Source organism: Primulina tabacum, chromosome 1, assembly GCF_025594145.1.
Source record: "Primulina tabacum isolate GXHZ01 chromosome 1, ASM2559414v2, whole genome shotgun sequence".
NCBI lineage: Eukaryota > Viridiplantae > Streptophyta > Magnoliopsida > Lamiales > Gesneriaceae > Primulina > Primulina tabacum.
The window spans coordinates 54,364,006-54,389,178 of record NC_134550.1 but is presented as its reverse complement, the minus strand read 5'-3'; the positions used below and the strand labels follow the sequence as shown (position 1 = coordinate 54,389,178).

The following is a 25,173-nucleotide window of genomic DNA, read 5'->3' as shown; positions in this document are numbered from 1 at the left end:
AAACGATAACGAGTTAGACCGAATTTATTATCATAATTAACGTCTAGATTGATCGCGATCCATGTCCTTTGGTCACTATCTTATTAATCTTCTGTTTTTTTTCGATATTATTCCACGATTCTAATTCTAGTTTTCATGGGTTTTTTTTCCTAAAAATTAATCACTTTTTGAGAACCGAAATCAATTTGAAGCACAAGTGACAAGTCACCGAACTCCCATTTCGATTAACCTAAAAGTGTATTTAGATACATGTATTTGAACTACATGAATTTATATTATGAAATTTTAAATTCATATATTACTTATTTACATATTATTATTACAAAATATAAAGAATTTCAAATTATACGATTATTAATTAAATATTATATAAATATGTAAAAAACAATTTGAAATTTATAGTTTTATTTATATAAACGATATAGATACAATTTAAATCCACCGATCCAAACCCAATGTTTAAGATCAAAGAGACGAATGCAATTTTGTTAAAAATAATAATAATTTTCCGATTTAAAATTTTCAAAATCAATCACACACTGAACATAGGGCCTTTAACTTTTGTTAACAAGAATACAAGAAATGGGCCGAAATCCATTCAATGAAAACAGCATTTGGAAAGCAATTTGAAATCTTCGCGTTTCCGAGCTTTCCAGTCCAACGTGTCGCGACGAATCTGCTTCCAAAATCACAGATGTCACTTGTCAAACTCCATCCCGCAATCTCCCGTCTTTTTCTTGACTTTGCTGTGTTAATTGTGCTCGTACTTACCACGCAATTACCCCTGTATTAAGTGTTGTAGCTGCGAATCCTGTGTCGCCGCGGGACGAATCAATCCTATTCTCTGCAGATTAATTATCATCGTGGGTTTCGTTCCCCTTTTTCAATGCCCATTCAGAAAGCGCAACCCCGCTGCACATGACCAAAAAGATGAGACAAGGTGGAGTTGTTTCATGCCTGGTGGTTGGAAACTATTGCCATGACGTGTTGATCAAGGACGGCGAGGTGTTAGCGGAATCCCTCGGCGGTGCCGCCTCCTTCATCGCCGAAGTGCTCGATGGTCTCTCTGTTGCCGCCACTTTCATCTCTAAAGTGGGTTCCGATTTTTCCTACGCAGTAAACCACCCACCCCTCGTCTCTGCTTATTCCAGAACAACCCTCTTCCATGCTCACTTCTCTTCTCAAATCCAACGACAAGACCGCGTGCTCAAAAGGGTTCGATTCTGCGAGCCAATTACGCCCTTGGATCTCCCCGACTCGCGATTCGAGTACGGTTTGGCAGTTGGCGTGGGTGGAGAAATCTTGCCGGAAACGCTGGAGCGAATGCTCGATATTTGTGAGACGGTGTTCGTAGATGTTCAAGGATTGATCCGGGCCTTCGATGAAGACGATGGAACAGTGAAGCTTTTTCAATTGAAGGATTCCAAATTCTATAATTTACTCCCAAGAATTGGGTTCTTGAAGGCATCGGCTGACGAGGCGCCGTATATTGATGTTGACGAGGCGAAGAAATTTTGTTGCCTGGTAGTGACGAATGGAAAGGATGGATGTACCCTTTATTACAGGGATGATGAGCAGCAAATTGCTCCCTTTCCGACTGTACAGGTCGATCCCACTGGCGCTGGGGATAGTTTTATGGGGGGCTTTGTTGCTGGACTTGCGCTGGGGCTGGCAGCGCCAGATGCTGCTTTATTGGGGAACTTTTTTGGATCACTCACCGTTGGGCAAATGGGGCTTCCCAAGTTTGATTCGGGTTTATTGCAGGTTGGATTTATGTAGTTGATTGATGCTTCCTTTAATTGCTTTGTGATACCCCTTGTTTATGCTCTGTGTAATAGAACTGTGTTGCTGTCGAATTTGTTTCATGTTCATTATTCTGTTTTGAATGATCTTCCATTGACACTTGACTTTGTTCACTTTGCACGAATGTGGCATTCTCTGAGCTTATTGGTCTGACATGCAATAGGCACCGTATAGGATTCTATCTGGTCAGCCTTGGCTCCATGAAGTAGATCGATATGATACAAAAAAATAATCAGGCTTTGAATTTTCCGGAGTGTGCCTTTTGGAAAGGTTTTAAAAATGATTTAGAAATTGGATACGAACTCTGCTGTAGCAAATCATGAATTCGCTTCAAAATTCAAGTGACATGTTATTGGGTTCTCATCAAGATTTATTTCTTCGTCTATTATCACATAGATTATTTAAGACTCGTGAGTTTTAGTTCTGGTTTACACTTCACCATGCAGAAGTTACACTAATATAGGAATGGAGGAGTTTGAATGCTTTTTCGTTGTTCCATTCTTCCATGTCAGGATGATAATTACCCATTTGAACGTTTTAAGTAGGTACAAGTTTACAAATTACAACAATGGATAGAACCCTCTACAGAAAGCTGCAACTTTATGTTAAAAAGTAAAATCATGATTTTCCACTCCATTGTGGTTGTTAAGGGAATTCCATCTGAAACAAGGGACTAGTGCTTTGGCTTTTGTTCAAATTGACATGTTAAATTGGACTAAGAGTTATATGATGTGGAGCGGGTGATGTCTCTTGCTGGTATTAGATGACAACAAATACATTTGTCACCTTTTGAGGAAACTTAGAATAGCCCATTGAAAATTTTAGCATATTCAGTTTTTGGCTTGTTGCTCATGACCAGTGAGGAAAACTGCTTCTGGCCCATGACCAGTGTGGTCTAATACATATGTAAGAAAGCCCGGAGGTATCTCGTGATATAGCCCAAATAGGACCGAAGATTTGGTTATCGTCTTTAGTGTTTCATTCAGACTTGGCAACACTTTTTCTGAAAATTGAGCTAGCAAAACGCATTATGTGTTTTCTACTACATGCATCTCATGTAGTGGAATTGATTGAAGCACTTTTGGGGAAAAAACATCTTTAGCTTTCAGAAACACTCCTTAGAGACCTTTATTGTTTCAGCCTTCAGGTAGCATTTACATGTTTGTATCCTTCAAATTATTTGCTCAATCCATCACCTCAATTTTTTAGCAATCCAATAATCTAAAATGATGATTGTGCTAGATAAACTATACATTCATGTGTAACATAGCAATCCAAGCTGACATTGTAGTTGAAATTTTATGGAGTCATCCATTATTACTATAAATTATATTCTTTTGAAGGGTGATTCATGTATAAGGATTTCTTGGTTTGATGGCTCATTGGCTTGTAATGTTAGGGAAATTTCATTATTTATCAGGGAAAGCTTCAGAAATGAGAAATGGCAAACAAAAGCAAAAAGGACAAACGAAATTTTCCTGATGTAAAGGTGGACTGAGATTATCCTAAAATGAGAAACTCTTGGACAGTTGTGCAAAATGTTGGAGATGCATTGAGATAAAAGAAAGTGGCTTGGCTAAAATAATTTGCTTAAGTCGTTTATTAGTCACATCATTTACTCTCCTAATCTGTACTACTACTATCAGGCGGTAGACATTTTGCTGGTGGGGCCAGAACAGAAACATGACTTTTCCTCACCATTTGGCAAAAGCAGCTACTACTTGGTCACTATGTGGCTGTATACATGCTTATTCCAAATGTTTATGAGTTGCCCAAACGTTAGCTTTTTTATGGTCAAATATATGATTCTTTATCAGAATTAGTTTATAATAGCCACGTTGTCTTGTTTCTATAAAAAGTCTTTTCCTCTGGTCTCACATTCTGGAGAATGGCTGCTTAAAACAGTGGCGAACTTGAATTCTTTATCATTGGGTGAGGGCGAGGGGTGAACGGTAGTTAACATGCAATTTCCTTGTGTTATATTCGTAAGTTCGTGATCATGTTATCTTGCTGAAACATTTTATTTTGAATTTCCTTCTAGAGAGTCAAGGAAGAAGTGCACCGGAAGAGGTTGAGGTTGTTCGAATGCCATGAACCGGGAAAAGACAGTTCAGTATTTATGAAACCTTTAGATCACGAAGATTTCCTTACAGCGCTTTCTACAGCAAAATCATTGCTCACGTGTCCTAACCAAAAAAGCCAGGTGGGGCTGGCAACTTTGCCTAAAGTGGTAGAACACTATAACCACTTACCCTCCGGTCAGTCAAAACAATTTCCGGGCTTCGTTTTTGATGAACCAATTTGGTCTGGTGATGAAGTACCTTGAGAAGGACAGGATGTCCAACATCTTCCCTCCCCCATAAACTCAGGGAAAATAAAAACAAAAAACGAGGGAGGATAGCAAAAAGACGTATCTAATAAAGTCAGAGCATAGACTTGATTCTCGCTCACAAGTCTATGCTATGTAAACCTTAGCTTATCCACTGATAGGTTTTTAGGCCCAACGAGTATCATATAGACTTGCAAGAGTGGTGACATCTTGGCCCGGATGATCCACTTCTGCTGATGATGTCTAAAACAAGAAGCAGCCGCACCGCCTGTCCCAAATCCCATCCCCGCCTCCCTCTTTGAATCTGTGGATCCGCCCTGGCTGATGACATGCATTGAATGATATTGCCTTCAGAAAGAAGACATGCCTTCGAATATCTTAACATTGCCTCTGACTTCAGCGTAGATTATGTCTCTATCGGTTGGTTGTTTTCATTTACTCTTTGGGCGTTTCATCTCATTTCATTTTTAATGATAAATTATCTTAAAAGTCTATTTCTTTAACGAATAAACTCCCCCTTGGAGTGATAAAATATATTGAAACACAAGTTTGTTCCTGATATAAAAATTTAGACAAAAACTTGTGTGAGACGATCTCACGGGTCGTATTTTATGAGACAGATCTTTTATTTGGGTCATCCATGAAAATTTTATGCTAAGAGTATTATTTTTTATTATGAATATCGGTAGGGTTGATCCGTCTTACATATAAAAATTCGTGAGACCGTCACATAAAAGATTTACTCAAAAATTTATTATAAGTAAAGTTTTTTAATAGATTGTTTTTCCGTAATGGGATCTTAATTCCATGTATTCTGAAGATCTGATATTTGTGATTAAGTAATTTATCATATAAAATATGAGATAAAATTATATGGTAAAATTATTGTAAATGATTTAATTGTACTTTTAAGCAATTAAGCTCAATCATTTTTATTATATTCAGTTAGATATAATTTTAATTTTCATATTAATTTTATTGATTAATTTTTTAAACAATAATATATTTATTTGTAAAAAAATATTATGATAAATAAATATAATAATATTTATAAATTATTAACTAATACAAATATATCTCAACAAATAAATTATATATTCAAATTTAATATATTTAAACATATTTATATATATATAATAAAATAATAATATTTTGTGTCTACATAATAAAAAAAATTGCAACTCAATAGATAAATATATATAGCAAAATATATTTTATTATACTGATAAAATATAATACAATAAATATTTGTTATTGAAATCCGCGGAAGTATTGTTCTCGGATGATAGAAGAAACCTTCGTCATTATTTTAATTTTTCGAAATCTGACATTAATTTGTTAAGAATTTCAAAAAATGTTAAATACGAAAGTTGTAAATAAGGAGGAAAAAAACGGGGTTGTTAGAACAATAAGACATTGACACATGAATCTCTCATTTTCTTGATTTGTGTGTATCCAATGTTCAAAAATTTTTATACTTTGATTTAGATATTTCTCATAAGTTTCATGTTTTTATAATATCTTTATTTTATTATTTTTTTCATTATTTTTAAATATTATTTTCGTTTTCTATAAAAATTTATTTATTAAGTTTTAATTTTATTAATATATAATAATGGTGAAAAATATCATTTTATTATATGTTTATAAATAATTTATAATAATAATTTTTTTATTTAAAAAGTTGTGATACTTATTTATTAGTTAATAGTTATAATATATTTATTTAAAAAGTTATTATACTAATAAATAAATTATTTTGAAAAATTAAATTTTTATATAATTGAATTTAATAAAAATATTGGATTCAATAGCAATTTAGAGAAAGGGTTAAATTGATTTTTTTGGTTGAATAATGAACCAATTAAGTCATTTATAATAGTCATGTATCAAAATACTTTTATTTTATGAATGTGCATTATAATAACCACCTTTGGGGAAAACTTTTCCTTAATCAAAGCTGTCTTTTCACATATTTAATTTAACAAAAACTTGTGTGAGACGGTCTCACGGGTTGTATTTTGTAAGATGGATCTCTTATTTGGGTCATCCATAAAAAAAGTATTACTTTTTATGCTAAGAGTATTACTTTTTATTGTGAATATCGATAGGATTGATCCGTCTCACAGATAAAGATTCGTGAGACGTTTCACAAGAGACCTACTCATTTAATTTTGTATAGTATGCTTAAATTTTAATATCCGATAATTTATTGGCCAAGTTTGTTATATCATAGAGAATGTCTCTTGTGAGACAGTCTCACAAATCTTTATCTGTGAGACGGGTAAACCCTACCGATATTCACAATAAAACGTAATACTTTCAGCATAAAAAGTAATATTTTTTTTATGAATGACCCAAATAAGATATCTGTATCACAAGATACGACCAGTGAGACCGTCTGTAGCACCGAGCGCTTGCCGCTTTACCAAAAGCTATAGCTAGTAGTAGTGATGTAATTCAAATTTTTTAAACCGCACAACAGCTCAAGCACCATGGTTCGATCGTTCTACCAAGCAAGGACAATTATTGCACCCAACAATCTCCCTCCCAATAATTGCACTCATCGCAATCAATGGGAATCGAACCCGTGACCTTGGCTCTGATACCAATTGTAGGACCGAGCGCTTGCCACTTTACCAAAAACTATAGCTAGTAGTGATGATGCAATTCAAATCTTTTAAACCGTACAGCAGCTCAAGCACCACGATTCGATCGGTCTACCAAGCAAGAACAATTATTGCACCCAACACCATCTCACACAAATTTTTACCTCCATCATGTGATGACTATTTGATTATGTGCTCGTTTACTTCACTAACTCCAACAACATGTGAAATGTTTTTTAAACTTTATTTTGATTAAAAAATTTAAATTAGTGATTTTTAAATTATTTTATCAAATAAGAATAAGTATTTAAACTCGCATAGTTTGGTACACGGGATAAGGGAGGGATTGACAAATAATCCTCCTTATCCCACGTTTGGTACCTTTTTAGAAAGCCCATGATAATATCATGTGCCCTTGATAAATAACTTTATATAAGGATAAAATATCCCTTCTATTAGGTGTGATAATTTTAATCTAATGATAAAAACACCACAAATGACTTAATTGCCCTCAATTTATAAAAATATTAAACCTTATTGTTCTCTCATTTCACTTGTAGGTAGAAATTAAAATCAAATAAATATTTTTATTATTTTTATATATTATATTATATAATAATTATATAAATGAACTCGAGATAATTATATAAATGATTTGTATAAATCTCAATAAAATTATTAGTATCACTCGATTAACCTTAAAATTTGATATTTGACTTGACTCGCAAAATCAAAGTCTCAATTATCATATCATATAATATATAAAATTAGATAAAAATAAATAAATTATGCAAGCATCGTCGACGCATGAATAAATAAGAAAAAATATGAACTCAAGCAACAACTTTTAAATTATAAAATTTATTATGATAAGGTTAATTTTGTCATTATAATCTAATATATAAATTTAATCACTCTTGTTAAAATCATACCAAACATTAAATATAATATCATACATTTTATTTATCCTTAATTTATCCTTATATTATATATCACATGTTTATCCTATAATGTGTACCAAATCATGTCTAAAATCATAAATAGAATCAAATAAAAGATTTGAAAAGCAACAACAGTTTGAAACCTTTCCGAGCCAAATGGAGCTCAAAAGCAATACTTTTCTTTATATTTATTTGTTATTTATTAATAAAAGAGTTCCTTTTTTAAAAAAAGTTAATTTATAAAAATCTATTTCCACGTCGCCAATAAAACCGGAATCTCGTATTCTGATGGGCGTTGAAATTCAAAATCAAACATCTAGCTCGATCCCAAATTCAACGTAACCAAATTCCAATCCTGAAAGTTAGGGTTTCCATCCCAATTTGTTTTGGAATCAAAACCCATTTTTGTAGTCCACCGTAATCATTTTCTTCTTTTCATTTTTATCAGATGGTTCGGTTTACTCTTTTCCATCTCCCCCCGTTCATCATTTTGGATGGATGAGAATATTTTAATTGTTTGATAATTGGGAGGGATCAAGTATGGGGACGATTAGGCGATTTTTGTATTTGTACTCGTAACTTTATATGTATATAACTCTTGTGTTTATATGTATATAACTCTTGTGTTTAGCCAGTGAAGTACGGCATATTTATATATAGTTGTATCTGTATATAATTGCTAAACGATGAACCACACAAAGAAGAAGAAGAAGAAGAGACAAATAGTTTCTGGAAAGGAGAATGGGGGTATTCAAGCTGCATCATGTAAATTTACAGATGAAAAAGACCAGAGGAATTTGAGAAATTTATTCATGGCTTTTAGTTCTGTGTCTCTGGAAGAAGTTCATACAGCTTACAAAGAAGCGAAGGGGGATCCCGACGTGGCTGCTAAAATTCTTGCCAATTTTGTTGAGAGTGCAGCGAGGGAGGATCAGAGTACAACATGCTCAAGCTCCAGTGGGAATGACAACGTGGGTTCAAGCTCGAGTTCATTTGCATCAGAAGTTTTTGGTGATGCTAATGAATTCCAGCAGGTTGGGTTTGACCGGAAGAGTAACCTCAAGTCGAAGAAAGTCATTGCTGCTGCAGGTACTGTGTCGACGGTGTTGGGCAAAGACTATGTCCGTTCTACTCCGAAGAAGGGCCCTTCTAAATTGAAGGGATTTCACGAGGAGAGTTTGAACAGGAAGGAAGCTGAAAAGTTCTTATGTTCGATGCTTGGTGAAGAGTGTGAACTAAGCTCGGCTATAGTTAGCGATGTATTAGGTAAGTTGCTTGTCATCGTTCTTTTATGAAATGATAGTTATCCTTTGTGGCTCTGGCGCATAGTTTTCCAAACTTGTACGATCTCTCTCTCTCTATCTCTGTCTCTCTCGGGGTTTTTTGGGCGGTTGGATGACTATTGTAGATTGGGGAGGTTAGCTTTGTGTACGTCCATCCAATTTATTGTGTTGGATATTTCGCAATTGTTTTGACTTAACTTTTTTCTTTTTTTTTTCTTTTGCTTTCGACAGGTCAATGCGGAGATGACCTGGAGAAGGTAACGAGGCTAATGTAGCTTCTTTTTTGAAAGTGTCGATCGTGAAAACTGTTATATTTCTGATTAAGATTTATAATTTATAGCTACGCAACTCTGTATTTCTTAATAATGGTCATATTATTTATTTGCATGTCAGCTAAATACAATCTCCTTTTCTTTTGGATCCTAATCTTTGAGAGCTTGAGCAATTTATATTTTACCCTTTTCTTTTTGTTCAATATATTCTTTAGAATCCAAACTAAAGTCGCAAGACAATGGAGTACACAAACAAAGTAAGAGGTATTATCAAGAAGCACAATTTCGAGGCTGTTAAGTTTGCCAGAAATAATTAACCCAGGATGGAGTTAAACAGAAATAAATTGTTATAATGTTCTGTATGCTTTCTCTCAGATGAGCTTCAAGAAACAAATAGTTTTTGCTGTGGTTGGCCCACAATGCAGATTGCACAAATAGCCCAAGGAACCTTTAAGTATTTGCCTCTTCATAGTGTGAAAAAGTGATGTGGTTTCCTGATCTCTTTTACTTAAGATGCGACAATTATATAAAAATACATTTCTTTTTGTTAGTTCATCTCTCTAAAAAATTAGTAAAAATTATTTGGGAACAACAGTATGCTCTTCTGGGCTCTCTAATGGCCCTTCTGCAGAGCTCGGTAAACTGAATTCACATAATTGCTGACTTATCAGTGATATATTTGGCATTTAAGTAACAATCATTGGTTTTACACTGATTTTATGCATACAGTGGTTTTCTGCAATGTTTGTTTGTTTGTTTGTTTGTTTTTTTTTTTGCATGGATACCGGGAAAGAGCAGGCTTTAGCATCAGCTTTTTTATGTCAATGGTTGACTCTTTTTTTCCCTCTTACAGGCTTTAGATGTGCTGCTTGAGTTATCAGCTACCTCAAAAGAGCAGGTCCGTGGTCGTTATGAATCTGCCATTAGAGAAGATGCTCAGTAACTTCCTGAATCAAACAACAGCGTATTCTATTTCTACTAGAGTTTGATGGATTTTTCTTAAATCACAATAATGCCTAATGCTACTGCTCGCTGTGTATAATTCCATATGTGGTGGAGTAGAGCATAACTAGACACTAATAGAAGTTATAGATAATTTGTTTTTGAATTCTGAAAAAGGATGTTGCAACCACAATGTAAGAAACTGAAATCATATGCAAATGGAATTGAAATGTTTTCCCAGAGTTAAACTCTCTGTACAAAACCCTATTCTAAGCTAGTCACAACACTCAACAAATGAAATAACTGGCCTAACTCAACAAAACTCTGTGCTCATATATTACCCTTTCCCCTCACCCAAGTTATTGCTTCTAGAATTCTTTTCATGACTATACGCTGACTTTGGCCTGTTTTATTTTGGCCAAATACATTTAAATCCCTAACAAAGGATTTGACTGCTTGCCCATATCTGTTATTTTTCATTTTTCTCCAGTGTATAATATAATTTCAATAGAATATGTATGTTATAGTCGATGGTAAAATCTTAATTTAGAAGTCACAATATTTTCATTTAGTTTGTTGTTTCTTTGCAGCTAACTGACAGAACACTTGACTCAAATTTCCTTTCATCTGAAATTAAACTTAAGGACAATCCTTGGTTTACAGGAAATCATTGCAGGTAATGCAGCTCACATGTTAAAACACTGATTGAATAAAGGTTGTTCAATGCTTACTGACTGGTTCAACTGTTCAAGTACCTTGGAATGGGATCAAGAACACCTTGTCAAGCTTGATCGAAAACCATGTATAAATTATCTGAACATCAAGTCAATTGTAGCACTTTTTAAGTTTTATCTTTAGGGAAACTTAAGTTGTTCATCCCAGGAACTATTATTGTCCTACTAACAAATTTCAGTATCTGTTGGTGTATATTATATCTAGAACATTAGAGCTCGGAGGTAAGTTTTGAAGCTTGCGTTGATTGTTCATTTTTGTTTTTAATAGGGATCTTTCAAAAGTCACCGGATCCAGTGAATCTCACGTTTCAACAGAGATGGGATATTTGAAGTCAGAGATTCCGCAGCAGTTATTGGAGTCCTTGTTTAACATGCCCACTCCCAAGACTGCTGAACATGAACCAAGCACCATGAACTGGAGAAATGTTGTTAAGAAAATGACATCCCTCGGTCAAAGGTCTGAACCTGGTGAGGGTGAACAACGGAAGCCTCTCCAAGGTACTTGAATTATTCAAATGTCTGTTGCTGATATGTTTTTCCCTCGCTGTTTTGCTTTTGTGTTGTACATACAAGTCATTAACTCAGGTCTAAAATTTCACACCCGCTATTCTGAAGAAAGTGTCGATTTTAAGAAGGCCACATCAATTTTAGTTTTACAGGAAATACATGACAAGTGATTCATTAATTCCTTAGTTTACAAAACTAATTTGGTATCATTTTTTTTCTGTGGCAGTGTTTCTCTCAGTTTCTATTACGCTCTCCTGAATTCCAGGTTCGTGTAAACTGTTGCATTATGGTCTATCTGTTTTTGCAGGTAAAGGAGACGAATATTTGGCACTCAGAGCTACTGCAAAGCAGCACTGGGAGTCAATGAAATCTTACTATCAGAAGGTAGTGCATACTGTGGCCTTTGTCTATAACTTGTGCTTGTGGGTGGGCGATGATGATGATGTGAAAAAAAAAAATTTGTGCTTGTGGGCCTGAGAAGTAAGATTTGCTGCAGGCTACAACTGCTTTTGCAAATGGAGAGAAGGAACACGCTGCTTATCTCTCTGAGCAGGTATGTTACCTGCGGAAAGTATCTGGAGTTGTGGTATTTCTATCACTCGTTAGTGTAATATTTCGGGTTAATTTTCTTCTTTATAATGCATCATAATTTTTAATGAGATTTTGACATGTAAATGGCTAAAGCTCAGCATTCTCTTGACACAGTTCATTTCTTTGTTGGGAATGCTCAGTGATTAGGTTTGGGAAAAAAATCCTTTCAATTTATGACTTTAAAAGAAAGATACACCTCCTAAATCATAAAGCTTTATTCCACACCCCTCTCGAACTGGGTGTTTTTTAGTTGGAAGTTTCTACATCTCGAAATGGATGGTTAACATACTATCATTTGGGATTCTAATGATGGTGCCCTTTATATTTATATATATATATATATATATATAGAGAGAGAGAGAGAGAGAGAGAGATAGAGACAGAAGCAATGGTGCCTTTGTTGATGTACCTTTTATAAGGACAAATATGGTGGTTATCTTCTAGTTTTGTTTTTATAGGCAATTTGCAGTTGTTTTCAGTTACCGTTGTTTTCAGTAACTGAAAAATTTATCAAGTTATTTGCTGCTTGCTTCTTTTTATGTTCTCTTGTTGTTTTATTTTTCCTCATATTACAGGGGTAGAGGATAGAATTGACTTGTTCCAGTGGTGAATTGTTTGGTCAACATTTACATTATATAGCTGTACTAACATATTTCCTCTGAAATGTTCCAGGGTAGGTCACATAATATAATGGCTCGCAAGGCAGATGAGAAAGCTAGCCAGGACATATTTACTGCTAGGTGGGGCTGTTGGATATTGAAATTGTGAACACTCATTCTGGTCCAAAGTTAATTGTTGCCCCATTGATTTCTTGCCCTGCAGAAACAAAAGTATAGAAAACGAGATAACAATTGATCTGCATGGACAACACGTTAAACAAGCAATGAGGCTTTTGAAGCTCCACCTTCTGTTTGGAGCATACGTTCGCTGTAAGAATCTGTGCCATTTTGACAATTTTCTATCGCAATGTCATATATAGTGTTGTATGGGTACAAGCTTGTTGGAATTTATAATCCGAATTTCTTTTCGTTTTTTGTCTTTCTTGTTTTTACTGAACTTGAAGCTCTGCGGTCATTCAAAGTTATCACTGGAAGTGGGAGCCATGGTTTGGGCAAATCGAAGGTGAAAAGTTCGGTATGTTCAATATCCTTGGCATTTATCCATCATCTTGTCTAGCTCTAGCATCTGGCAGATTTCTCCCACTCAGATTTATGATTTATGTACCATCACAGTGTGATTGCAAGGCTTCTGTAACTTTTTTGCCTTTTTTCCATCATGTTCATACGATAAACTGATAAACGTGTACAGGCTGTAATATTGATTTTCCTACCATTCTACACATATGTTCCCAAACATTTCAGAGGCAGTAGTTGGTTTTTACATCACACTTGTCTGAAATTGTCCTCTTATCTTAGGATTACCTTTGCTACCTTTACCAATGGATATCATCTTTGGGGTGCTGCATGCAGGTCGTTAATCTTCTAAAGAAAGAAGGTATAGAGTGGTCAGAAGTGAACCAGGGAATGTTGTTAGTAAGGCTCGATGGACAGAGAGATTTTGGCTTCCTAGATTCTGATAGTGATATCTGAGTAGAAGGTAACTATTTTCACGTGTCCCAGCGCGGAAGCCAGGCTTATTTAGTTTTACCAGAAGAATTTCGGATAGCACGTTCATCGGCTGAAGAAGCTGTTTGAACAAAGTTTCGAACTTTTAACTTAACTAGCATGATGCACGTGCGTTGCACGTAATATCAATTATATTATAAAAATTAAAAATTTAATTTTCAAAAAAACAATTTGGATCATTTTGTTATTTATCTGAGCTTATTTTCTTATCATATTAGACGATTTATAAGAACTTATCTAACTTACTTTCAAAATTGTTTCCCAAAATTAAAATTCAAAGAGTTGATTTTATGTTATATAATAAATTGAATGAACATAATATATAGAACAAAATGAACTGAAAAAATTTTTTTAAAAAAATTATATATTCAAACACCACGTATAAAGCATAATAACCTAAAAATCAATCAAATTATGGATTTTATTAATGTATAAATCATAATCTATAAAAGCGAAGCATACTGAAGACAAATAATTATCAATTTAAAATCACTGTGATTAAGTCATAAAAACAATATTAAAACAAATGAAACAGTAATATTGATAGTAAAATATAACTCATAATATTTAATTTAATTTCCTAAAAAAAATTTACTTTTTATTTTTACAATTCTGTATCATGGATAATAAATCTATATATCAATATTTCGTAGACTAACATTGATGACTATTAATTTCTTGTAAAATAAGTTTTAAAATAATAAATAAATCAACATATATAAAGAAATGCACATTCAAATAAAATTATATTGTAAATATCAAATAAACTCATATAATAATTATTAAATATAGATTTTAAACTATTAATATGATTTTCATTATTAAAATTTGAAATATAACAAAAGAAATAAACTTTCATATATCTTTTTGTGATACTATAATTTATTACTTAATTAGAAATTGCACTAAAAATATAATTACAAAATTACAATAAAATCATTGGGAAAAAATGTAGAGAGAAAATTAAAGGAAAAACATTTAAATGTAGTATAAAGATGAGTTATTTGATGAAATTAATATATGAATTACATTGTAATTCTATTCTTGAAGTGTGTATAGAAGGTTAATTTTGTCATTGCACAATTGGAAAACAATGTCTTTTATCTACACTTTATATAATTACAAAATTACAATAAAATCATTGGAAAAAAATGTAGAGAGAAAATTAAAAAGATAAAACATTTAAATGTAGTATAAAGATGAGTTATTGATAAAATTAATATAAGAGTTACATTCTATTCTTGAAGTGTATATAGAAGGTTAATTTTTTCATTGCACAATTGGAGAACAATGTCTTTTATCTACACTTTATATAATTACAAAATTACAATAAAATCATTGGAAAAAAAATATAGAGAGAAAATTAAAAGGATAAAACATTTAAATGTAGTATAAAGATGAGTTATTGATAAAATTAATATAAGAGTTACATTCTATTCTTGAAGAGTATATAGAAGGTTAATTTTGTCATTGCACAATTGGAAAACAATGCCCTTCATCCACACTTTTATAGGTATATATAGATATAGATATATATTTTCCACCAATGCCTATGCAATTAATATAAACAATGTATAGTTTTTGGGCAATGTAGGGAAATCACAATGCAAAAACTTTGCTCATCATCCATACTTTTATAGGTATATAGATATATAGATATTGATTACAAAATTACAATAAAATCATTGGAAAAAAATGTAGAGAGAAATTAAAAGGATAAAACATTTAAATGTAGTATAAATATGAGATATTGATAAAATTAATATAGGAGTTACATTTTATTCTTGAAGTGTATATAGATTTTGTCATTGCACAATTGGAAAACAATGGCCTTCATCCACACTTTTTTAGGTATATAGATATAGATATATATTTTCCACTAATGCCCATGCAATTAATATAAATAATGCATAGTTTTTGGGCAATGTAGTGAAATTATAAATGCAAAAACTTTGCCCATCATCTATATTTTTATAGGTATATAGATATAGATTACAAAATTACAATAAAATTATTGGAAAAAAATGTAGAGAAAAATTAAAAGGATAAAACATTTAAATGTAGTATAAATATGAGATATTGATAAAATTAATATAGGAGTTACATTTTATTCTTGAAGTGTATATAGATTTTGTCATTGCACAATTGGAAAAGAATGGCCTTCATCCACACTTTTATATGTATATAGATATAGATATATATTTTCCACCAATGCCCATGCAATTAATATAAATAATGCATAGTTTTTGAGCAATGTAGTGAAATCATAAATGCAAAAACTTTGCCCATCATCTATATTTTTATAGGTATAGATAGGTATATAGATATAGATTAAAAAATTACAATAAAATTATTGGAAAAAAATGTAGTGAGAAAACATTTAAATGTAGTATAAAGATGAGATATTGATAAAATTAATATAGGAGTCACATTTTATTCTTGAAGTGTATATAGATTTTGTCATTGCACAATTGGAAAACAATGTCCTTCATCCACACTTTTGTAGGTATATATATAGATATATATTTTTCACCAATGCCCATGCAATTAATATAAACAATGCATAGTTTTTGGGCAATGCAGTGAAATCACAATGCAAAAACTTTGTCCATCATCCATACTTTTATAGGTATATAGATAAATGTCAATTAATTATTAGTAATGATGAGATATTTATGTCCTATTATTTTTATCTTTACATTACAATAATAATAAGTTTTATTTTGTTCAAATTTGCACGAAGGGTATTTTTGTCAATGCACAATCGAAAAACAATGTCAATATATAAGGGGAGTTCACCACTGTCCACTACTACAACTTTGCTTTTTGGCGTTCCACTTTGCCTACTTTCAGCTTCCATTTTATATACCACGTCCATTCCAGATAGGACCTTCCCAAAGACAACGTGACGACCATCCAACCTGTTGACAGAGGAGGAATTAGCAATTAAGCATCAAATATAAGATGCAGAGAAAAGACCATATAGGTTGTGCAAGGTGATGCAGAACAATTAGGTATGGGGATACTGTCTCAATTATCACCAGATGAAGAATAAATGAAGTTAGAACTTTTGGTTAATATTGGAAATGGATCCGGTGCTGTGCACATCATCACCATTGGATCATGTGGATCCCAATGTCTCTACTGTGCACAATACCATGCTATGCACACTAGAGGATCCTTATTCGTCAATATTAGAGATGAATGAGTGTTGTTATGAACAAGAACAAAAGAGTAGATAAATGTCAGCTGGCTGTCACAGTTGTGATGAAAAACTGAGAGCCATTGGTGTCGGGCCCAGCATTTGCCATCGACAAAAGTCCTGAAAACCGGACAAAGGGTGTCATCGAAATCATTTTGATTCTTAATTTGTGCGGATGTTTTCAATTCTCTGGGTTGGTCCAGCATAGGCTTTAACATACCAGGTCCAGTGTGCTTGATTTTAAAATTTTCATCAGCAAACTTCTCCCCATAGATTGATTCCCCGTCTCTTCCATCACCCAGAGTAAAGTCACCTCCTTGAATCATGAAGCCAGGTATGATTCTGTGCATTACGCTTCCCTTGTAATGCAGAGACTTCCCTTGTTTCCCAATGCCCTTCTCCCTAGAATTCAGAAAAGAAATGACACATGAAATCATCAGATTATCTAGCTCCACCAGGCCTTGATAAGCATGCACTTAATGGTTATCAGTATCATCCTAGTAAGATAGTAATACTGTATTAGCTACAGAGATATGTTATCCATTTTGCTTTATTCGATATTAAGTTTCAGTGATCTTCAGAATCACTCAAGGCATGGTAAAAAAACTTCATAACGAGTCAATTTTGACCTCCATCTCATTTTCTTTGAGGACCTCACAATGTTGATAGAAAAATCACGGAAGGCTGATGAAACCACAGCACCTGTGCACGAGGCTCTAAAATTTTCTGCAAGAGAAGGGAAAATCAGCAATAAACCAGGTCACTGGTGCAGTTAATAATTCAATAATGATGATATCTTACCTTCTTAGAAACAGTTTTACCAAAGAGACCCATGGTACCACGCCCTGAAAAAAGGAATTTCATAAATTAGTTGTCAAAAGCAACAAAGAGTGAAAAAAATGTTATTAATCTTTCATTTAGAAGTTAACATGAAATATATAATATTATCAAAAGTATAATCTATATTTGAAAATGATAAAATATACAAGAGACGGGACTGTGCCAATACCTCCCTAGTAATTGACATCCAGAAGAAACAAATTAAATGCATTCGGAAATTTCAACCAAGTTCAGAAATTGCAAAGCCATATACATAATCCACATGATTAACCAATATATCACATTCAAACAGATATTATCAAATTCCATTGATTTGACTATTAAAATGTTTTTTCCCCCCCGGAAAAGTAAGATAAGTTTGATCGAGTTGGTCAATGTTTCAACCTTTATCCTGATGATAACAAAACATAGACCACCAATTTCAATGAAATTTGAATAAAATGGCGTCCTCAGAGAAGTGGATCATCCCAGCAGGTGTCCATCAATCTCAATATCAAAGAAAACCTTGTGAGTCACTACTTTCAATTCTTCCTCCGACTTTTTGGACTAATTCTGTTCATATTTATAATTAAAAAATAATATTTTTAGTGTAAAAAGTAATATTTTTTACGAATAACTTAAATAAAATATATATCTCATAAAATTGATTTATAAGACCGTCTAACAAAATTTTTTGTGAAAAATCAAATAAATTAAACTTCAAAAAATACATCAATTCTATATAAATTTTAAAAAAAATAATTTTGTCCTATCGTCTGATCTGATTATAGAATGTGAGACATAGCTCTTATCATTCCTGAAATTTTACATATTGATTAAACTTAATTTATTTGCTTGTGCTTTTTGTTATTTACGTATAAATAAAAATAATTAACGATTATAGAATGTACATAATTGAAATTTTATATAAATCCACAACTCTCTCCGACATTACTGCTTATAATTAATTCATCGATTCTCTACACTTGGAACTTCAACAATCACTTCCAATCTACTGGAAACCTCACCGCTCATCTCCCTCAAATCCGAAGGCCTCTGCGCTGATTCTTGCGGAGGACCTACTCCATCCTCCGGCGGCTGCGATGACACATGCACGGCCGAGGCTCGACAAATCGGGCACGTTGCATGCGTGTGCAACCACATATCAATGCACTCGACATGGAAGGCGTGATCACAAGATGGCAACCTCCTCCCAACTTGTCCATTCTCAAATGGGCTCAAGCAAATGACGCATTCCAAGCCATGATCACATTGCCCCTCCTCTTGCTTTTCTTCTTGGAAAACAAATCGAGGTATCGTCGATATCACACAAGACTCGAGACCGGCCTTTCTTAGACTCATGGTGCCATTGTTATTCACATTTACAAGGAAGCTGCCGCGCCGATGTATTCGAGCCCCTATAATGAGGATTGGAGGGGTTTGATTTGTTTCACCACCTTGAGGTAAGAACTTTCTGGCGTACAAATGTAAAAGAAGAAAGAACAGAAACACTAAAAGCAACAATATGATCACAAAAATGATCATGCTAGCTTACTTGTGCCGTCGAATGAGATGTGCGTAATTTGTGCATATATGGATTCATTCGATGGCCAAATAATCAAGAAGATCATAGATGGGCCATAAAGAAACAAAGGAATGGTCAAGCTTGAATGCTATATTGTTGAAAACAAAAAAAAAAAAGATTAATTAAAAGGTGGTAATCAATTTGTTGCCTGCGGTCCCGTGTATAGATGAAAGAGCACGATATTTCTTCATTTAAAACAGATTCCTGCGCTTGGCAGGCTGAAATTGAGATCCCGTGAAAGGGAGGTTTTGGGTTAGTTGTGCTTGTGTTTGTATTTGTTTGTTCATTGGGATCAAATAAAAGTCAAATATTTGCGGCTTTGAACACATATCACAAAATTTGTAGAATTGCTATATTGTAGTATAAAAAATAATATTTTTTTATGAATGATCCAAATAAGAGATCCGTTTCACAAAATACAACCCGTGAGACCGTCTCATACAAAGTTTTGCCAATTTGTATAGAGCATATATACAATATGTCTCTAAAATAAATTGTGAAATTCTTTAAACAAAAGCATGTTTTGTTAATTGTCCCATCTCGGTTGGATAAATAATCTCGGAGTTGTATATATATGGGCTTGGACAATCCTCCCCCCTTGAGCTATCTTTTGGGGTTGAGTTAGGTCCAATTTCCATTCTTAACATGGTATCAGAGCCCGGGTTCCACCGTTATGTGTTGAACTGTCTATAATTAGGCCACATGTTCTGCCCATAATTGGGTCATTTGTAAACTCCACGCTCTAGATGTTCATTCCTAGGCGTGGAAGGGGTGTGTTAATTGTCTCACATCGGTTGGATAAATAATTTCGGAGTTTTATATATATGGGCTTGGACAATCCTCCCCTTGAGCTAGCTTTTGGGGTTGAGTTAGGTCCAAGTTCCATTCTTAACATGTTTTACACTAAATCTATCTCGTTTTTTTAAATATCTAACTTCTTGGCAACTAGCAAGCTATAATAAATTAACACAAAACTCTTATACTAAAAATTTGGTGAAACTAATATTCTACATGACCCATGAAAAAATATTGTTTTTTTTATGTTAAAAATATTACGTTTTATTTGAAGTTTGGATCAGATATACCCATATGACCGTCTCATGAGAGAGTTGTTCTTTAATTAACTTGTTTTGTATAAAGTAATTATTTTTAAAAAAATGATTATATTTAAATTTGAAATCAAATTCTATAAGATTTTCTAAAAAAAAAATTAGTGGTGTTCTAAAATAATAAGATTTTGGATAACAACGAGACAGTATTGTATACCGATTAATTTACAATAATTGAGTTTTTCATAATTTAATACTACATAATTATGGTATTTTCTAGTATTAGAGATATAAATAAAAAGCAAACTAACAGTCAATTTTACTCTACTTTCTTTCAGCTGTATATAGCAGGGACTAGCCAAAAAATGACAACAAACCTATTATATTAATTTATTTTATTAATAGGTTGGAGGGTAATTCTTTAAATTCTACATTTTATATATTAAAATAACTTTTATAATAAATAGCAGTAAATAACTCTACCTGCCATTAAAGAGAAGTTTTGTGTAAATATTGCGATGATTTTCTCCAGTAGCTTGAATTGAATCAACTGGCAAATGAAGAATGAAAAGGGCTAGTGGGTAAAGGGCGTACAACGTTAAAACTTTAATATGCTTCTTCCATAGATTGGAAAAGAGGTTGTTATTATTTGAACATAAAAATACAGAGAAAATATTGTGCTGAGGGTGAGTACGAGGCCTGAAAACTAATCAATCAGGACTGCTGCAAGAAACCATCGAGGTTTCTTGTATGTTTTAAACTCCGACACCATTGATATCACGAAATAACTCATCTTGAATATATATACTATACATACATCGCAAAATAAGTATCCGAAAAACATCATCAGTTCACAATGACTCTTGCAGGGAGGCACAATCCAGGAGCCTGCTCTTCCGCAACAAGGCCATCACATGAAACTAATTTTAATACAAAATCTGAAGTGGCGTTGTACATTTGTCGTGCTTTCTTTATGCTCGGAAAAAGAACTTGTTCAATCCAATCTTCCAATGCGTTTTCCCTCTCCATTAACCAAGCTGCTGCTAGTATTTGAACCATAACTTCTTGATCAATTTCCAGTAAAATCTTGGTTCCAACTGTTCTCTGTAATCCTACATCAATGTCCTTCAATATTTTCTTTGCAAGAGAATCAAAGTCAAATGGTTCGAAGACCACGTTTTCGTCAACACGAATAAGCAACTCTTCCAACCATACCTCTGAATTTTCCGAGTTACCACTCTCACCATGGCTTCTGCAAATATCAATGTCCTCATCCATATCCTCGACGGGTAAATTTAAATCAATAATGGATCTTGAAAATTGGCGCGAGCGTTTTGATGTCACAGACTCGGTAGACTCGTGATTCGCCAATTTCCTTTTATACACACCATTGCCCGGAGTAACTGAAACAGTTGTTGGACTATTGATATCTCCGTGGACAGATCCAATCAAAATTTGCATTTGCAGATTTCTGGCCTGTAATATTTTTTCTTCAGAAAATTCAGATACTGCTTCCCTAAAAATAAGATCTTCACCAGACTTTAAAACCCTTGAAGCAATGACAAAGATAACTTTGTTGATACTGATGTCTCTACCATGGGAATCGGAAAATTTTCCAGTTTTGACAGCTTGAGATAGACTATTCTGGACCAAGAAATCTGCCTTTTCTATGTTTTCCAGAAGTATAACAGAGAAAGGACGCTTGCGCAACTCGTCAGCAAGGCAATCAACTATCATTTTCCTTTCAGATTTCATGTCATGATATATTGAATCATAACTATAAAAAATCGAGCCAGGGTAAGAGAGGCCAGTTGCGTCCTGAGAGCTCAGATCCAAAGATAGAAAGTGTTCCGATCCACCAAAAACTATCTCAGCAAGTGTGGCGGCTATTTTTCTCTTAGCCACTTTATCAGGTCCCAGAAAGCTGAGCCAATGATTTCCCTTTTTTGGACATTGATGTCTTGAATCTCCATCTCTACAACAAAATAAAGTTCGACCAATAGTTTGAATGGCTTCAAACTGCCAGCAAATTTTCTCGGACAGAATTTTCCACGGGTACTCAAGGCCTTTTGTATATGCTTGCATTTCTTGACCAGGGGTATTCTCGTGGGTTATAGGCAATTTAAGGAAACTCTGCCCTTGCAAGTTGGGTCTACTTCTTCCTTCTCTATTAGAAGCATAAAGTGTTCCAAGCCCCAAATCGGTGGTCAAAGAAATATCAGAGGTAGGTATTACCGTCTGTTGCTGAGAACAGGAAGGGTTTGGAAGAGCATCCATCTCCAAGCTTTGTGCTGGTACCTCAACTAATACATTTGCACCAGATTCCAGTGCATTGGGACTAGAAAACTTTGGCTTGGAGGAAGAGCGATTCAGTAATTCTGAAGGTGTGCCAGGACTTATGCTTCTACTCAATACTGAATCAACCTGAAAACTGAGTTTCCTAGTAGGAACATTATGAGATGGTGGAATGCTAAAAGTTCGTAACTCGGCTTCAGAAATAGTATCTTGAGATGTACAAGTGCGATGAAGCTGCTGGCAGATGCCACTCCATTTTCTATGAAGCACCATAACTCTAAAATCCAATAGAGTTTTTTCATCTTGGGCCTGCGCTGAAATGACAGACATGTTTAAAAAACCAAGTATCAACTCAGAAACATAGTTTGAATTCGTTTTTTACTTGTATGAACTGGACAAAAAAAGTCAAAATTTAATGGAAGACAAACCTCTAATGTATTCGATCTCTTGCTTGTCTCGCATTCAGCCATTGGCAACCAAGAAGATAGATTAGTCGACTGATAATCTGCATCAATGGGTGTTCCCTTCAGAACGGAAACTTCTTGTTCATACTTTTCATTGCATAAGTTGCAAAGGCTTGAAGATTGAGTTGCATCGGAGCCTCGGGTGTCTTGTTCCGATGGCATGGGAAAGAATCCACCAAATGGAACAAACGACCCCATCAAGCTGTAGCATAAGTTTGAAAAATTAACATGATGAGTCAGAAGTAAAAATATGTAGATGGACAATGAGAAAGTAGAAACAATGCAACACTAATGCGGCAGAAACATAATATGGAGCCCGAGTTAAATGAAAGTCATCTTCTGAAACTGGAAACAAACAATGCAACACTAATGCGGCAGAAAAATTAACATGTGCTTCAAAGTAACAAGGCGAAACAAACCTGGATTTAAAAAAATTTCCTCCACTTGCGGAAGGTTTGGAAGAAGTAATGGGCAGCATTTGCAGATCCAACTCCATGTCAATACAAGGAAACCGCTCTAATAGTTTTTTATAATCATCATCACCTGCCAAGAAACCAATCACCCACAATTTCCCTTTTGAGCTGCTCAACAAACTTTTCAGCCGTGAAATCAAAATATTCACAGAATTTATAGATTCGGCATCCACAAAAGGCTTAAGATCCCCACAGTTCACAATCATCCCGGTTCCATGGCAATTCTTAGACATGTCATCCACCTCTTTGAACTTCAATTCCATCATTTCTTCACTTAAATCTTTGTTGATAAACTTAGAAAACTCATGGTCGACAGAGATCAAGCTCAGCCCATCAATTTGTTTGGGCAAAAATCCTGTTTCACCCTTCTTCAAACCATCCATGAAGTTACTTAACGCATCTTTAGCACAAACACCAATCATTAGCGGATTTCTCTTATCTCCCTTCGCAAGAATTTCCCCAACTCGTCGTAAATTCTCGTCACCGATTTCTGCAGCAGTCTTGCATGATAGAAAATTAGAGCCGCGATCTTTCGATTCTAAATCGCTCAACCCCCACTGAAATAGAGGCGGGCAGCGAGGAATCATCGAGAATCTCGACATGGTGAGCGGGTTTATAACGGCCAATTTTAACTCGTTGGTTCGAAAACCAGCATCAGAGAAAACCCTACTAACGATCGGATCATCCAAAATGGAGACAACAAAATGCCTCAATTCAACTTTCACAACAGAAATCGACGTCTGAGTCGAATAATTCGTACTCAATTGCTGCTGATACAGATGGAAGGTGTCGGGGTGCCGTCTCTGATTGGCTTGGGACCTCTTGATCGCAGCCATTAAAGAATTCGAAACCGGCGGATCCTCACCGAGGGATTTACAAGCCGAAACCTTGTCGAGGGCCACTCCAACACAGAGCTCGAGAGCCCGAAAATGAAGGCGTGGCGGACACGCGCTGCTCCTGACCCGTGTACACGCTTCACGGAGACTCGAGGATGGTAGAGCCAGCAGAGCAGAGATAGCATGTAACGACGTCGTCTGCGCGTGGCTCCGCCGCTTAGCCACCGCGACGGCATCATCTAAAGTAGCCGCAGCCTCCTCCGCTAAGCATTGGCGTGCTACACTCACCGGCGTAGGCATCGCCGGCGAACTTATCCGTACAAAATTATATATATTATATGTAAAAATACTTCCCTCGCTGTCGCAGGGTTTAGAAAATTATACAAAAAAAAAAATTATATATATTTTATTTGTTAAAAAATAATCTTTTGTTGTTGGATGATATTCTTCTTCTTCTTCTTATATAAATAATTTTTTTTTTATTTTTTATTTTAAAGAAGTGGCAGAGAAGACAAGACAGGATTTAAGCGGGTGGGGCCCGTTAACGAATGGTAATAGGAGAATATCATTTTATTATTTATTATTTACAAACCGACGTCGTATGAGCAAACGGGTCACGACCAATACCCCGCTCATCTTCTTAATCAGGTGGATTGGAATTGGACGTGTCTCTGCTTCTACACACTAATTTGGATAAATATTTTTATTTCTGAGACATATCAATACTATTGATGTTCACAATAAAAAGTGATACTGTTAGCGTAAAAATTAATATTTTTTCATGGATAACCCAAATAATAAGAGATTCGTCTCA

The 25,173-nt window shown here is 34.3% G+C and overlaps 3 protein-coding genes and 1 pseudogene across 3 annotated transcripts; 2 read left to right on the top strand and 2 right to left on the bottom strand.

Moving 5' to 3' along the window:
• Positions 1 to 657: 657 nt before the first annotated feature.
• On the top strand, positions 658 to 4,624 carry LOC142550274 (inositol 3-kinase). Its single transcript, XM_075659507.1, has 2 exons — positions 658 to 1,764; positions 3,845 to 4,624. Exons 1-2 carry the CDS (start codon positions 919 to 921, stop codon positions 4,127 to 4,129), a joined length of 1,131 nt encoding a protein of 376 aa, XP_075515622.1. The 5' UTR covers positions 658 to 918; the 3' UTR covers positions 4,130 to 4,624.
• Positions 4,625 to 7,960: 3,336 nt separating this feature from the next.
• On the top strand, positions 7,961 to 13,611 carry LOC142550269 (SMR domain-containing protein At5g58720). The gene is made up of 11 exons (XM_075659501.1): positions 7,961 to 8,948; positions 9,197 to 9,222; positions 10,091 to 10,135; positions 10,770 to 10,855; positions 11,182 to 11,411; positions 11,728 to 11,804; positions 11,917 to 11,973; positions 12,684 to 12,751; positions 12,834 to 12,940; positions 13,075 to 13,145; positions 13,481 to 13,611. Exons 1-11 carry the CDS (start codon positions 8,369 to 8,371, stop codon positions 13,598 to 13,600), a joined length of 1,467 nt encoding a protein of 488 aa, XP_075515616.1. The 5' UTR covers positions 7,961 to 8,368; the 3' UTR covers positions 13,601 to 13,611.
• Positions 13,612 to 16,313: 2,702 nt separating this feature from the next.
• On the bottom strand, positions 16,314 to 20,781 carry LOC142513223 (peptidyl-prolyl cis-trans isomerase CYP20-1-like; annotated as a pseudogene).
• Positions 20,782 to 21,066: 285 nt separating this feature from the next.
• On the bottom strand, positions 21,067 to 24,789 carry LOC142550262 (protein SMAX1-LIKE 6-like). Its single transcript, XM_075659498.1, has 3 exons — positions 23,470 to 24,789; positions 23,015 to 23,252; positions 21,067 to 22,895 (listed from the first exon to the last, which is right to left on the bottom strand). The coding sequence occupies exons 1-3, from the start codon at positions 24,657 to 24,659 to the stop codon at positions 21,138 to 21,140; spliced, it is 3,186 nt and encodes a 1,061-aa protein (XP_075515613.1). The 5' UTR covers positions 24,660 to 24,789; the 3' UTR covers positions 21,067 to 21,137.
• Between the last annotated feature and the right edge of the window lie 384 nt (positions 24,790 to 25,173).

Coding starts and splice junctions, on each gene's coding strand:
- LOC142550274 (XM_075659507.1), top strand. CDS start 919: ATGACCAAAAAGATGAGACAAGGTGGAGTTGTTTCATGCCTGGTGGTT. Junction 1,765..3,844: donor TTGATTCGGGTTTATTGCAG/GTTGGATTTATG, acceptor ATTTCCTTCTAG/AGAGTCAAGGAAGAAGTGCA.
- LOC142550269 (XM_075659501.1), top strand. CDS start 8,369: ATGAACCACACAAAGAAGAAGAAGAAGAAGAGACAAATAGTTTCTGGA. Junction 8,949..9,196: donor TATAGTTAGCGATGTATTAG/GTAAGTTGCTTG, acceptor TGCTTTCGACAG/GTCAATGCGGAGATGACCTG. Junction 12,941..13,074: donor GTTTGGAGCATACGTTCGCT/GTAAGAATCTGT, acceptor CTGAACTTGAAG/CTCTGCGGTCATTCAAAGTT.
- LOC142550262 (XM_075659498.1), bottom strand. CDS start 24,659: ATGCCTACGCCGGTGAGTGTAGCACGCCAATGCTTAGCGGAGGAGGCT. Junction 23,253..23,469: donor GGAAATTTTTTTAAATCCAG/GTTTGTTTCGCC, acceptor CTTATGCTACAG/CTTGATGGGGTCGTTTGTTC. Junction 22,896..23,014: donor AGAGATCGAATACATTAGAG/GTTTGTCTTCCA, acceptor ATTTCAGCGCAG/GCCCAAGATGAAAAAACTCT.